Source organism: Tinamus guttatus, unplaced genomic scaffold (genome assembly GCF_059628265.1).
Source record: "Tinamus guttatus ecotype Peru unplaced genomic scaffold, ASM5962826v1 Tinamus_guttatus_pri_ptg000119l, whole genome shotgun sequence".
Taxonomy (NCBI): Eukaryota; Metazoa; Chordata; class Aves; order Tinamiformes; family Tinamidae; genus Tinamus; species Tinamus guttatus.
Window position 1 is genome coordinate 1,969,285 of NW_028288653.1, and position 15,456 is coordinate 1,984,740.

General features: G+C 41.2%; 1 protein-coding gene across 1 annotated transcript; it reads right to left on the reverse strand.

Moving 5' to 3' along the window:
• Positions 1-11,014: 11,014 nt before the first annotated feature.
• Positions 11,015-14,586, reverse strand: LSM5 (LSM5 homolog, U6 small nuclear RNA and mRNA degradation associated). Its single transcript, XM_088521382.1, has 5 exons — positions 14,513-14,586; positions 13,392-13,487; positions 13,218-13,245; positions 12,795-12,867; positions 11,015-11,101 (listed from the first exon to the last, which is right to left on the reverse strand). The coding sequence occupies exons 1-5, from the start codon at positions 14,556-14,558 to the stop codon at positions 11,069-11,071; spliced, it is 276 nt and encodes a 91-aa protein (XP_088377508.1). The 5' UTR covers positions 14,559-14,586; the 3' UTR covers positions 11,015-11,068.
• Between the last annotated feature and the right edge of the window lie 870 nt (positions 14,587-15,456).

A 15,456-nucleotide genomic window follows, 5' to 3' on the forward strand; every position in this document is an offset into this window, starting at 1 on the left:
TGAACTTCGGACTCTCATACAATCCCTTTAGGCTGCTGCAGACACCTCACAGGCCAATGCAGGCCCTGTACACACAACCTAGAGAATAATACAAAATCTGCTCCTGAATTGGGCTGTCTCAAATTTTAAGCGGGTATATACACAAATACATATCACAAATGGTTTTGGTGAATCATCACCATATAGTCATGATGCCAATGTAATTCCTGGAGCAGCTTTTGCACAGCAAGGGACTGAGAGTTGATATTTTTCTGAAATGCAAAGTGGATGAAATTGGGCTCTGCCACACTACGAGGCATCTGAGGTCTAGTTCTGACGTGATCTTCTGTTGTTTAATTTCAGCCTAATTTCCAAAGGAAATAACCCTCACAGGAGCTTGTATTATTTAACCCCTTAGATTTGAACAAACCCGTTGGAAGGATAAAGTGGTCAAAAAGGCAAAGCTAATGAAAGTTTCATGAAAACACATGTAGGAATAAAGCGGAAAGCTCCTCCTCCTCCACAGGAAAGATTACAGCATTAGCTTACTTCCTATCAGGTACCAGCCATACAATTTCAGCTGCGAATGGGCAGGCAAGGAGGCTTCGTGAGCTCATGGGACAGGCGGCAACATGGAACAGGAACCGCTGCCCCCGGGGCCCTCGCGCTGAGGCGGCTGCAGCGAGCGCCGAGCCCCGGCCCTCCCTTGGGGGAGAGTTTCCTGGCAGCAGCCCTGACATTTTATCCGCTGCGAGGGCTGCCGGAGCGGGACGGAGCTACACGACACCAGCCGCTGCCCGGGATACAAAGGCAGCAGGAGCGGGAGGGCCCAGCAGCCAGAGGATGAACCGGCGGGAGGAGGAGGAGTAACGCGGGCAGCAGGAAGGAGCACCCGTATCCCCCCTCGCCGGCAGCACCTCTGTTTTACCTGCAGCCCTTCACGTTACTGACCAAAACAGAGGGTAAGATGGAGCAAAGAGGCTTTCCCATGGCCAAACTTGGTCTGGTCTGTGTGCTGGTGGAAGGGCCCTTGCATCCTTGCTCTCTCTGCTGCTCTTCCCTCTGCTGAGGAACAGAGATGACCCTTTCACGCTTAGGCTCATAGTCAAGGGTCAGCAGTAGAGCTGCAACCATGCTATGCCAGAGAAATACACCCTCTGACTCCACCTTGTCCATGAACTATGCAGCTAGCAGCCTTCTAGCCCTCAAAAGTTGCATGAGGAACTGTGCAAATGTTTCTAGTCAAGGGGCATCTATTTTGATTGCTGAGCTTTTCCTTGCAATTCAGTTTACACTGAATATCATTTAAGTCCCTCTCTCGGCTTTGGCTACCACTGCAGAGGATTCCTATGCAAGCTTTAAACTAATTGTTAGACAAATATATACACTCTCACGGACCAAGCAATTTAAATGTTCAGAAAATCCACTGTTGCTCAAGTGCTTTGTTTTTTTTATTTATTTATTTTTGCTGTTTTGTTTGTTTTTCTGGGAAGTTAGTTATGGGCCCTGTTTCACCTCCTGTAAAATAAAATTTAGAATGAAAATGTGTGGAAAATCTTGCTGTCAAGAACTGAATGTCCAAAAGGAGACAGAGGAGTCCTAAAACTTTATTCGAATAAAGGGAGAGTCCACCGGCCATATCCCTGTGGGGTCTCTCAAATTGCTGGGGGACGCAGCCCCCCTTTTATCCTAATTTCCCGACCGAGGGACGCCCTCTCCTTTTCCCCATTGGCCAAGGCACTCAGAAGTTACAGCCTTCCCGGCGCTCCTACACTGAACTCCGGCCTCCCGCCATCTGTTCTCACCTGAGCTCACCAACTCCTTCGTCCCCCTTGCTGAAGAATGTGGGGGAATTCCCCTATTTCCCTCCTTTGTAAAGGCCCCCATCTCATTGCAGATGGCTCTTTTTGTCCCACTCGGCTCATGGCTCCACTCAGTCTTCCCTCCCTTTGTCCTGCCCTTCAGCCAAACTGTGGAGAAACCCCCTTATTGATGAATACAGAAACTTGAGCATTCCACTCAAAAAGACCATTCCTTCATTTATTCACTGGTATTTGTTGGTATAAGTTGTTATTTATTTATGTATAAAGCATATGTATCAAATGGTAAAGCGCAGGCCGGGGTGTTTTGAGGAGTGCAGTTCCTGCCGCCAGGCAGCCCTGGCTTGTTGCCCTCGTGCAGACAAGCACACATGAGACCATGCGAAGCGGGAAGCCGTCATGGCAGGAACAGCAGTTACATGCATGGAGCAAACTGAGGCAGCAGTTCTGGGGTATTCCTGTTTTAAAAAGATGTTTTACTACTTCAAAATGCAAACCAGTGGAGTAAGATACATAAAGGGTTTTCAGAACCACATCTTCTGGCACTTCAGCCTGCGTCTTAGCTTCTCAATCATATATTCCGCATGTTTGCTGTCCTGCAACATTTCATCCGTATGTGTGCTGTCATTGTTTTATATAGTTGTATTAAATTCAGAGCAATGGCTACCTGAAGCGTCGAGGATGAGCTGCCATTTCCTCTGATAGAAATAGCTGCAAGCGATTATCTATATGTATGTTACAGTCACAAGATCAGAGAACTAGAGTTGCATATGTTTAAACATTAAGTCTTTGCTAATAAACAGTCTAGACCACAGCTCGTGAATCTGAGCTCTTCCTTGGGTTGTTTAGCTACATGATCAAATAAGAGAACAACTCAGCACTCTGCACATGTAATTTGATACAAAAAAATAAACATGAAACAGACTTGTATTTCATAGACAAAAAGGAGAAAAAAAAAGATTTTTGGAAGACTGGTGGGATTAGGATAAAGATACTGCAAAGACATTTTTGTAATCTGATATTTTCTTTTTGCTATCTTTTGGAAGCCTGTATTTTTTTTATGAACCTTTTATACATTTGTCTTCATAAGCTTCTAGCTTTTTGCAAAACTGAAATGTCTATCGTCTTAATCCTATGCAGTGACATGAAAAGAAAAATACCATAATACAGCGTTCTGATTAGACAGCACTGCTACTATTGATGTGTTTCTTTTATATGAAGAACAGAAATGTTTCAGAGATGGTGAGTTCTGCAAGTTCAGACATGCAACATTGATCATTTATCTAAATATTTACAGGATCCACTGCTGCTGTATTGCTTGAGGTTCTGAACAATTCTAATAACTAAGCCATAAAGGTTGTGGGCAGTATATGAATGTCACCTGTACAAATAAATCAAACCAATAGGAAGGTATTGCAGAGAAATTCAGTCACTTCTCTATTGTGGCTTGTACAAGCACATCGTTGTACCATACCATACCATACCATTTGTTCATACCACCACTCACCAATGCCATAACAAATAACAAGAGTGGAAGCACTAAGTTCAGTCTAGAAGTTACCTCACAGCAATCTCTTATGACACACAAGAGGATGTCTTCTTGCCTTAAAACCCACTAACACTTCCATTTTCATTTCAAGCTTCCCATAACTTGATTTTCGCTACAAGCTTGATGGGGTGTGGAAGGCAGCAATGCAAGAGAGGTTTAATTAAACCAACAGAAAATCCACTTTGTCATTTGGGACTATTGCCATAGTGAAGTGCTTTTTATAGGCAGCAGCCTAACGAATACATGCCAATTATTTGAATTAAACTGGATGTGCTCTGCCTGAGCGCTCACGACACCATCCCATCCTTTGGGAGACTGCAGCACATCGGAAAAGAGTGACTGGAGTAAAGAAGCGTCATCGTTATCAAGCAGAGCGTCCTCTCTCCTTTGTTAAACAGAATTGCAGGTTAAATTAAAACAGCTGTTCCCCAGGGGCTTCAAATTCCTACCTCGGAACCGGGTCTGAGACAATTGTTTACCTTAATCCCCTTTTTAAGTATAGAAGACAACCAGAGTTTATCACAGAACAAGAACATAGTTTCAGCTAAGTGCTTAACATGGAATAGAAAATATTGCTGTGTATTGCTGGGAAATGTCTTTCTTGGTGAGCGGAATGCTCAAGTTTCTGTATTCATCAACAAGGGGATTTCCCCACAGTTTGGCTGAAGAGCAGGACAAAGGGAGGGGAGACTGAGTGGAGCCATGAGCCGAGTGGGACAAAAAGAGTCATCTGCAACGAGATGGGGGCCTTTACAAAGGAGGGAAATACGGGAATTCCCCCACATTCTTCAGCAAGGGGGACAAAGGAGTTCGTGAGAACAGATGGCGGGAGGCCGGAGTTCGGTGTCGGCGGGCCGGGAAGGCTGTAACTTCTGAGTACCTCGGCCAATGGGGAAAAGGAGAGGGCGTCCCTCGGTCAGGAAATTAGGATAAAAGGGGGGCTGCATCCCCCAGCAATTTGAGAGACCCCACAGGGATATGCCCGGTGGACTCTCCCTTTATTCGAATAAAGTTTTAGGACTCCTCTGTCTCCTTTTTGGACATTCAGTTCTTGACAGCGAGATTTTCCACAGATTGGAAAATTAATCTTTCACCTTGGGTCAGTAGAGAAAAACAGACTTTTTTTTTTTTTTCTTTAAAATAGAACAGTTCCTAAAGCTCACAGAAGGCAGCCGGGTTTACACCGCGCACAGCTATTTCCCCAGCAGTAACTCCCTTTTAACCCCAGAGGGAAGCAGCATTTCCCTAAGGTACAGTTAAACCTTTGGAAGAGGAAACTATTAGCTTTAAATCTGATGCAAGTTTCACCTATCCGTAAGGCTTACCCATATTTGATGACTTCAGGAGGAAATAATCAAGGAATTCACTTACTATAGTTGTGCCTGCTTCCCCCCCACCCCCCCATAAACTGCTACATTAGATGTAGCCGTACACTTTCCTTCAGCACGCAACTTCAAGGAAAAAAGTGCCTTAAGGCAACAAACTTTGTCTTTTTATCCAGTTTGAAACTTCAGAATAAAGTCTCATTGTATTTGACTTCAGCTTTAGTCTCCATGCTCAATGGCTGTTGTTCTTCACGCTTCATCCATTTACGTCCTAGTGAAAATTCACATCCTCAGTTGTGTGGGAAACACATTGTTCGGTAGTGTCATTATCTTATTGTAGGCTATTTCCAACAAAACCCTACTCCATGGTTTTGATGCAAGTTACAATCCCATGCCAGGTATCATGTCTCCTATACTGTTAGGAAACACCCAGTTCTACCTGCTAAACACACTGTGTTATGGCACACACAGCTTACCACTCAATAACCTTGAAATTGAAGATAAAGCAGTGGCAGCAAAGAAAAAAAAAAAAAAAAAAAGCTGGTTACATTTAAGCTTGCACCTTGTTACATGCTCCACATACTGGTTTCAATCCAAAGAGTTGTAGAAGCTGTAATTTCATTTTCATTAATATTAAACCTGTGCACTACTCGATCACCTAGAAATTCATATCTGGATCAGCTGTAAGTAAATGTAATTTGATTAAGCCAGAACACATAATATGGTATTTATTACGGTTTTTGTTCTAGATAAGAGAAGAAATAGTACATGTGTTGAGCACATAATCTGCTAGGACATCTGCCTCTTCAAAGTTTATTAATGAAATGAAGTAATAGAGCAATTCACTGCTTTGCACCATGCAGCTATGGCATTTTGTACTACTACTGACTGTCCTAAAACCAGACGTTTTGTTTCACCCTCATGCCACTTGAAGTGGGTAGAGGTTCTTCTGATCTTAGCCATTAAACAGGTACTTCAAAGTTTCAACTGATTTGTGAATTCAAACCTCTAACAATAGCCTTAGTCTTATCAAAACTGATAGAGGCCGCAGGGACAGATGGCAAAATAAAGCTTTTGAAAGGTTCAGTGTCATTGAGCGTGATACTTGAGTTAATGTAATATAGACCCTGCAGATGCAGTCTAGCATGTAGATGTCATGCTCAGGATCTTTTAAGTTTCCAGGTAGGAAATGGTTACTGTTAAGAAACTGGAAGAACTGAAGAGAAATATTTCAGTATCACGACCAAAACGGCTCTTTCCTCTGAGGTGGAACACAACCTACATACTGCATCTTCATTCCAAAACTCATTGGAGTTTTCCTTTTTCCACATTCACTATTCCTTTACACACATGTAGAGTAGTTCTTGCACTGTCTATCCCAAATTGTGAGAAATAGATTGCAATGAAAGAGCTCCTGACCCAAAAAGCTGATGGATGAGACTCGCCTTGATACAGAAGTGATGTGAGATACGTGCCCGTCTGAGGTCAGCGTACATCCATACCGTGCCTCCATTAGCACCTCCATTCAAGATGCTGAACCCTCCAAAGGCTCTGCATTTCAACACGGGTGTAGGCCAACTGGGGGAAGCCCCTGGAGCTGCTATGTTAATAGAGAAGTCTGAGGAGAATCAGTGCTTATGCATTTAGAAGGCAGCTTCACTGAAAAATACTGCACACCCACTGTACAAAGGACACCAGAAAACTTGGGGGAGGTGCCAGAAAACAAACACACAACAAACTTTGCAAAAGTAAGCACAATTACTTAGAATAATTAGTGAAGTTCTTGTCAGGAATGATGCAGCTGATCATTCACCTTCAGGCTGAGACACTAGATCGTCTTTCAAGATTTTTCTCTTTCCCTTCCTCTGTCTGTTTTTGTGGTCGCCAACCATGAGCAATTATGTCTTCAGCTGTGCCACTTAACGTGTATGTACATGCACATACCTAGACATGTAAGTTCATTTCTTTGGTAGGCCAATGGAAAGAGGTTACACATGGATAAAGTGATTCCCATCAAATAGTTTGTAAAAATCAACGCCTTAATTTCTTGCAAAACATCAGGCACACAGATCAGTGTAAACACTATGTAAATCATCATTCCAAAATTATGTTCTCTTAAATCTCTCTCTCACACACACAAATGTACAAAATCTGACTCATTTCTGATACTCCCTTTCTGTCATCAGACGTTTATTAGATGGTAAAACAACTGAGGCCAAACACCATACCCATCAAAATAGCTTACTTCTGTAACAGATGCCTATTAAACATTTGCTTAATAATCAGTATATAAGCAGGCAGATACACATATATGCATTTAAAAATGAATAATCTGTAACTAGATAGACCAAGAACTCTGTAAAAGCACAATATTCCAGATGAAAATACATCTGTGCAGGAGCACGGGGGAGCAATCTTCTGGATTAAAAAAAAAAAAAAAAAAAAAGGCAGCATTACTAGGAAAAGATGCTTTGCACATGTTGCTTGCAATCTACGGAAACACAGCAGCTGTTAGAACACAGGGCAGTACCTTGAAACTAACATGCATTGGGTCTGTTGCCAGTTACCACCAGCAAATGAAGACACTAAGGCAGCAGAAGTGTCCAGGACACTGAAAACAAACTTTAAAATGTCACATACAAGACACTCTTTCTCGATACTCCCTACACAATTGTGTAATTGTAAAGAAACTTGTAACTGAGAATGAGAGCTTTACCTACCTATGGAGGGTTCAAGAGATGACCAAAATTGCAGAGGGCAGGATAAGCCTGAGCTCTAAAAAAAGATTTGGGAAGGTAGAGGGGGTCAGTATGAGAGGGGACAGAGCAGCCTCCAACATTGTCAGACAACACTCTCTCTCTCCTCTCCTTTCCACTTGTTTTATTTTAAAAGGGAACTTTTTCATCCAAAGTATGCGAAACATTGTCAGTGTTACAGTGAAAGACAAAAGTTTAAATGATTTGAAGAAGAGATCTTCTCTAAAATTCTCTAATTCTCTAAGGTACATGCAAACACTACCTGTATGGAAAGGATCAACATAGTATTGAAACGCTGACAGCTATTTTGGTAACTAAACACTTAATTCAGCAACTTTGTCTTTTACCCAACTGTAGAGTTACCAGTAGTGAGAGAAGCACTGCCAGGCAAGAAGCAACACTTGGAGCATTTGTGCTTTTGGGAAACAGACTGCCAGCTCACCCCAGGCAGGGCTGACAACGCACACATTACACTCCAAAAAGATCTGGGATGTCCTACTGACTATATTACAGACGTACAGCTGATACAGGAGCCTCTGATCAATTTTACTGATCAACTCCAAATATTTTAAAATTATTCTTAAAGTAGCGAGTTCTCAGTTTAATTAGCCCAAGTAAACAAAATCTTCCTTCAAATGCACGTTTCTCTTCCCATCAGTTTTCACATGTGAAAAGAAATTAATCTGGCATAATCAGACAACAGTGTGTTTCTTTTTCCAATTAAAAAGCGTCAGAAATGGTTCACAAGTATCATTTATAAAGCAAATACTTCCCTTAGAAATGTTTTAGCAAATATTAGCAATGCTGATTCTCATTGTCACCCATGCTTCTCCTAAGATTAATTAATTCAGCATTTTAAAATCACCATCATAATCGTGAATAACTATCCATAATTTTTCTCCTTTTCAAAACTTGCTAATACAGAAAAACTGCAAGTAATACAAACAGACCGACTTCATAGTTCCTGGGGAGGAAATTAAAAAAAATTAAGCACTATTAAAAAAAAAAAGCCACACCACTATCACATACATTAAGTATTCATATATCTATGATCATGGGCTGTACAAGCTTGATTTGAGAGTGATATTTGAACACTGGCATGAAAAGTGCTCATTAGTTTCACAGAACCTGTAGGACAGAATTGCTGTGCAATTTTCTAAGCATGAAAAATAAGTCAAAGTCATCAGTATATAAGGAGTTTGGCTTGTTTCATATAGTTAAAAAAAAAAAAAACACAGTGAATGCTGTAAAAAAGGAGTTAAACAAGGAAAGCCTATATAGTCATAGGACAAGCAGTAAAATGGTTACAAGTTGGATTTTTTCTTTTTTTTAAAAATATAGTTAGACAAACAGTGCAAACATTTCCAGCACCAAGATTCAGATTTCTGCAAGTAAGAAGACAAAAGGCAGAAAGGAACCACATCCATATGCCCCGCCAGTACTGTTAGTCATGTAGGAAAATTAAAGATTACTGCAGTCCATGCCACCAGTAAGAGGAAATGAGAAACAAAATAAAAGTGTATGTCAGAAGCATAAAGTTAATCTGATGAAAACCTTGCTTTTAACTTTTACAGCAGTGTATATGTCTAAAACCAGTACCTAAGGTTCAGGTACTATTTTAGATGACTGACTTATTTTTCAGACAGCTACTTTAGGGTGCCACTACATCACAGTCTCAAAGACTTTTAAAGCATATTAATCATTTTGCTACTGTAAATAGTAGATTTCCAAAATTAAAAAAACAAAACAAAAAAGCAAACACTGTCCATCTACTAGGAAAGCTTATTACTTGTTCTTTCAAAGCAAAAAGTACTATATTGCATGAGAATTGCAAATCAAAACACATTGGACTGGAATTAGAACTTCAAGCTCAAAGTTACAAACCTTTTGTAGTGTAGATGTCTTAACAGCATTTGGATGCATAAAAATTGTCTTTAAACTGATGTCTGCAGTTTTCAAAGTCCTGAATCAGAATATCTTCCTAGGAGAAAATAGTCTTAGCCCTTCTTTGAAAAGGGTGGGGGGGAAGCTTAACCACGGACAAGAAGTAAAAACAAATTTTTATTCCAGAGATAATGTAACACTTGAATACTTGTGCTGGCAAAACAACAAGAAAACAAGTTTCCCTTGCCTATGAAAAGTTGCTTTGAGGCAAGATTTGCTCTTTCTCTCCTAAGCATGAAATCTCTCTTTGGTTTAATAATGTAGGGTGTTTCCCTGAAAGGGAAGAGGATGACGACATTCCTGTTTAGAAGGCCAAAATGGGTCCTTCCCACTATACTTCAAGATAAGCCCCAACAAGCCAAATTTCCTCCCTCCCCCCCTACCGAGATGGATAAAAGGAATAAAATGATCTAATACAACCTCCCTGCAATATCTTGCTCCTTGAGCCCCTTCTTCAGTTCTTCTTTCCCTCTTCTAGTGATAGGAAGGCATTTACTATTCCTAAGAGTCCACACACTACCCTGCTTGTCTCTGCAGTTCCAGCAGGCAGTTGGGATTGTCTTGAGACACTTAAACACAAAAATCAGTAGAGCAGGACATTATGGAATCATAAGGTACAGTGACCTTAATTTATAATCATGTTAATTTTTTGTCCATGATGATAAAATGGTGGTAAGAACTGGTGATCAAAACACCAAGTTTTTGGTTAAGTTTTGGTTTAAGTTCCTTACCTTATGAAATCTCTCCCAAAGTACAAATTACCTCCAATATCTGTCATGCTTCCATTTGGATCACAGGAACACCCCAAGGAATATATTTGCTCTGAAATGACTACTCTTAAACCACACAAGCAAGGCTGGGTAGCTTCTAACTTAAATATGTACAGCACCACTTAGTGGTGAAAAGGCAGTCTCCAGTAACATGAGAAGTTGTAAAAAAACAGCCTTTTTTCTTCCTGAACATGAACTAGGCCTGGTCTTTTCTTACTAATGATGATTATTCCAGTGCTACCCTAAGAAGGGGATCAACTAAGCAAAAGAAGTTCAAGAGAGCTGAACCCAAATGATCTCCAGAGGTCCCTTTCAACCCCTGGCTATTGAAGAACCAGAGGATCCTGAATTTCAAAAACATACAACCACTTTGCAAACTTCTCAGACTTCGATTACGCTTCAGAGCATTCACCTTGGTCACAGATGATTCAGCTTCAAGTACTGTTTAAACAAACTGTCCAGCTTAATGTCTGCCTGTACTCCCAAGCAGTACTATGTCTTAGCTCAGGAGCTTTTTTAAAGACTTGAGAAATAAAGAAATGCAACAGATACAGAAAACTGAAAACTGATTGACAGCAATTGAACACAAGCTATTATTTTCCTTTTCATGATACAGTTGCAAAAGCATCTCAAACTTGTGCACTTACATAACTAAGCACAGAAATTAACAAAAACAAAGCTTTTTATTCAGAACAGATTAGTGTGCCTTTACAAGAAAGTCATGATTTCAACTTACAAAGTCAGCATTAGCAATGCATCTTTCCTGAAGAGGAAATTTGTCTTTTATCAAATATCAACTTCAAAAGTGTGTAAAAACAAAATACAACGACCCCCCTCCCCCACCACACACACACACCCCCTTTCCCCAAGAGCTCTATTTAGAATACATATATAACTTGTCTTCATAGATGACAAATGGAGCAATTTATACTTCAGGTCCTTCTCCTCCAGGAACCAGCTATAAAAGAGCAAGACAGCTTTGTGTTAGTGCCATGGATGTGAGTTATACAAATCTGCATCTGATGCTTTTTGATTAACATTTTAGCAGATTAAAAAAAGGCATTTTGTGTTTTGCTGTGAATTTTTTTTATTTGATACAACATTACTCTCCCAAAAGAGGGGGCCAGTAACTGTCAGAGAAGCACAGGTGCCAAAAAAAAAAAAAAAAAAATTATACTAGATAGAAAAAAGTTCCTAGATAACACAATGTTATTTGTTATTCAATTCGAAAAGGCGATTCCACCTACAAAGACTCCTCTTACTCTGTGTCCTTTTAATGATGAAGTGTACATTTCCAGACTGTTGCTATACGGGGAAGTTTGTTTCCTCTTTTCAATTTTTATTGCGAAGAGGAGCGCAAAGGCTTATAAAAAACCTGAATGCTTCTAAACACAGAAGGAAGCAAGTCAATACAGTATTTTCCGGTGAAGAAAGCAAGGAACAGAACAACACACAGGGCAATACAAAAATAAATAAATATGATTAAAGAAAAAATATTCACTCAAACATTTATTAATCAATATTTTCTTAACAATTAGCTGAAGGCATCTAAAGGCAAAGATTCCCCTCCCCTCCCCGTAAGGCATACTTTTTGACAGGAGAACATCTGCCTAAAAAGTAGATACAAGATGTATTGCCCAGGACTTGCACCCTAAGAATCAGACACTCTTGCTTTAAGGGCAAGATACTGCCACATCTACTGGATGACTGTAATTTCACCCCTCCACCCCCACCACAAGAAGTCTCAGTATGCACTATGCATCAAGGATGCAGGGGAATACAGCCAAAGTGGAAAATGCTTAGGAATTAAGGCAAGATGGCACTTGCTCAGAGAGCTGGGAAACAGTAAGAAGCTGGGGGATGAGGAGGTTACTCCTTCAGGGAGTCAACCTAGACTCAAATCTGTCTTTTTCCTCTTCTCACAGAGCCAGGAATGCCCTTCTATTCAGATACAGGAGGCCTTGACCTTGCAGTCATCTACGTAAATAAGCAAAAAAACTAATAGGCCCATTTTTAATGGTAAAGTGTCTACAAAGCTGCAGAATTTAGCATAGAGATACATAATCACAATACTCAATTACTGGTTCAGTCCTGGTCTACATATATCAACAGGCAGTAAGTTAAAATTATAGTGCTTAAATTTTGTATAGCCCAAAAGACTTCTACATCTTTTAGCAGATCACACGCAGCCATTGCTACTTGGCACTCCAAGCTATTTTAATAGCTGAATGACTTGACAAGAGTGTAGGTATCCAAACTGCTGCAAACACATCCGTAAGTAAGATAATGGATGCAATTTAAATGTATCCTACTCTACACAGTTATGCAGCCAAGCACCTGTGAGCTAAAAGCTGTTTTTATCAACCAGGCCACAAAGAAGGTTCCAAAGTCAGAAGGGACTCCATAAAACACATGAAGACCAGAAGAAGATTCACCAAAATGAAGTTATAGTCATCCTGTTTTCATGAATTTGAAGCTGTAACATTTGACAAGTATGACAATAAGGCCAATTCTCCAGCCTCATTCATATACACACACATGTGAAGTAGCTTATGCGATGGAAAACTCAGCTTGAAGTAGCCAATCAAGTATAACTGCACCCAGCAAGTACAGAAAATAAATGCACACAATCTTTTCACGTGATAACTTACCATTGTTATGTTATTTCCATTTAGCAAGATTTGATCTAGTTTTGTGATTCTTCTGCCCTCAGGTGTAATTTCACTGAAACAGCGTGAGGGGAGGGAGAAAAAAAAAAGAGTCATAGATAAATAAGAAAAATGTAACAATGGAAAATTATTACAGCTTTAATTAAATACAGACATAAAGCTCTATAGCATAGTGCAATAAACCAGGAAAAAAAGGGCTCCATGACATAGCATCCTGTAGTTCAAGTCTAAGGTCTAAATCACTCAATCAGCAAAATAAATAATGTCATATATATATATATATACATGGGCACTTTCTTGATATCATGCCTATGTAAACAGGGTAATCAAAGCTTAAAAAAAAACACACACACACACACAAAGAAACCCCACAAAAAAACCCAAAGAGATAGAAATAATACTTACAATTCTGTAACATCTTCTAACACCATATCTAGAAGTCTAGTTTCAAGGAAAATAAGCCACACATCCACACAAAATACTAAAGGCTATGTGATTTTGTTTATGAAATGAAATCAGAGTGACATACCAATATAGGATGTTTCTACTCAGTGAACACCAAACATTTTCAAAGGATACTGACAAAGTCATCAAATCCTAGAAGAGTTCCAACGATTTCTTTATCACTCTTCATGACAATATGAATGCGCGAACCTATGCATTTGTCTACAAGCTCTGTATGTTTAAAAAAAAAAAAAAAAGGGGGGGGGAAGAGGAGAGACATGAAAAACATACTTCTAAACAAAATGTCTAATTAATTTTTTTTGGCTATCATAATTACCAAAATAACTGTCAACAACACCAACTAGTAAGACAGAGAAAAAAAGTTGTTTAAAAAAAATATGACTAATACTACATTAAAATATCTTCAAGCTAATAGCACTGTTTAGACATACCTTCACAAAAACATGTTAGTATTGCTGCTAAATGTATGCCTAACTAGCGATTGCTCAGCACTGAAGTTAGATAATCTTCAGCAGCTTGGTACTGCACCCAAAATAAAGCTATGAATAACTGCCTTGAATGCCATCCATCCTCAGAGATTTGTTTATTATGCCCTCCAACAGGAATTTACCACTTCACTAACATTTGCCAGAAACTGAGCAGTTTACTGAGAAGCCCGGTGAGCGTTATAGGGTAACCAAGCTCCCACAGCTTTAACCAGCAAAACAGAAGTTTTATCGACGAGCAGTGCCTGTTCTCCTCACCTGTACTCCCAGACCGCCTCCCCGTGGCGCAACGTAATGCTTATACTATAAGCTAACGCGATTATGCCTTTATTATTGTTACGAGAGGTGTGTGTCTGTGCGTGTGCGTGTTTTATCTTGCCTCTACCCCCAGACACGGCGCCACGGCAGGTTTAAGCGCCTCAGAAGGCGCCCACGGCACGACCCTCCCTCGCCCCCCTCACACATCGCGGGGGGGCAGCCTCTCTCCTGCGCATGCGCAGTCAGACGCCCGCGAGGGCTCCAACTGCCGCCCGTGACGTCACACCCGCCGCCGCGCGTGCGGCGCGCCCCGCCTCCCAACGGCTGCGCCCCCATTCAAACCGCCGCCGCGCGCGCGCGGTGCCGCCATGGGAGCTGAGAAAGCGCCCTCCCTGCAGGCCCTTTGGTGGAGAGGAGCTTCCCCCGCCACCCCTCTATGGGCACCACCGCACCGGGACAGCGCGGGGGCGGCGCACGGGCGCCGCGCGTTACCGAGCGGCAGGAGCTGAGACGGGTTGGTAGTCGCGTTGGCCGCCATGCTGCATCCAGGCCTGGCCAATCGCTCCCGCGGAAGTGAGCGGCGCCCTAGCCCGCTCTCGTGTGGGAGCGGCAGCCCCGCCTAGCCGATGCCTGAGCGCTCGTTCCCGCCGCCGGCCCCGCTCGAGCAAGAGGAGGGAAGATGGCGGCCCTGGGCGCGCTGCGCGGCTTTAATCAGCTGCCAAGCGTCATCTCAAACACGTGTTTATCCTAAACGTGCCCCCGGCGACACTCCCGTGCACCTGAATTCGCAGTAATGAAGACAGGTGACCCTTCACACCCGACAAGTTTTTTACCTCTTGGCTCCCTGCCTTTTTATTTACATGTTTTGATCAAAATAATAACTTGGTTCTCCTTTTTTTTTCGTTATTTTAACTAATGGATATGTATTTTAATATTCCTACTTACTTTTTTGTCTGCGTAAAATGTACTTCAGATTCTTAAGATATTTATGAGACCTCTAGTCCGTCATTACTGTCTTTGCCTTTTGCCTTATTTTGTTTACAGGAGAACTTTCCTAGTGGGACAACATAATCCCAAGCAATATCATAATCCCTAATTCACACTGGTTTTGTTGGTACTTAGGTAAGAGCCTTGGAAAAAAAAAATAGACTGAACTGAGATTGCAACCAGCAAGGAATTAGTGACAGATCTCAGTTCCATTCTAGGACTTTCTTTATGGCTGTCTTATTGACAGAAATTCCAAAATGTTTTTAAAGTGTATTTATTATATTAAAGTGAGCTATAGCTAACGAAGCCAGTGCAACTTCCAGCTACAGAAGGCACTGCTCATCTCTGAGGCCACTTCTAGGCACACAAAACTCTGTGTAAAGGTTGTTCATCCCAGGAAGTCTCACCAGAGATATTGAGGCCTGATTTGATTGTCATCATTAGATTCA

Excerpts from the sequence above, each read along its gene's own strand:
- LSM5 (XM_088521382.1), bottom strand. The coding sequence starts at position 14,558 with ATGGCGGCCAACGCGACTACCAACCCGTCTCAGCTCCTGCCGCTCG. Across the intron at positions 13,488-14,512 it reads GTCTCAGCTCCTGCCGCTCG|AGCTTGTAGACAAATGCATA; the intron begins GTAACGCGCGGC and ends TTAAACATACAG. Across the intron at positions 11,102-12,794 it reads ATGGAAATAACATAACAATG|CTGGTTCCTGGAGGAGAAGG; the intron begins GTAAGTTATCAC and ends GCTCTTTTATAG.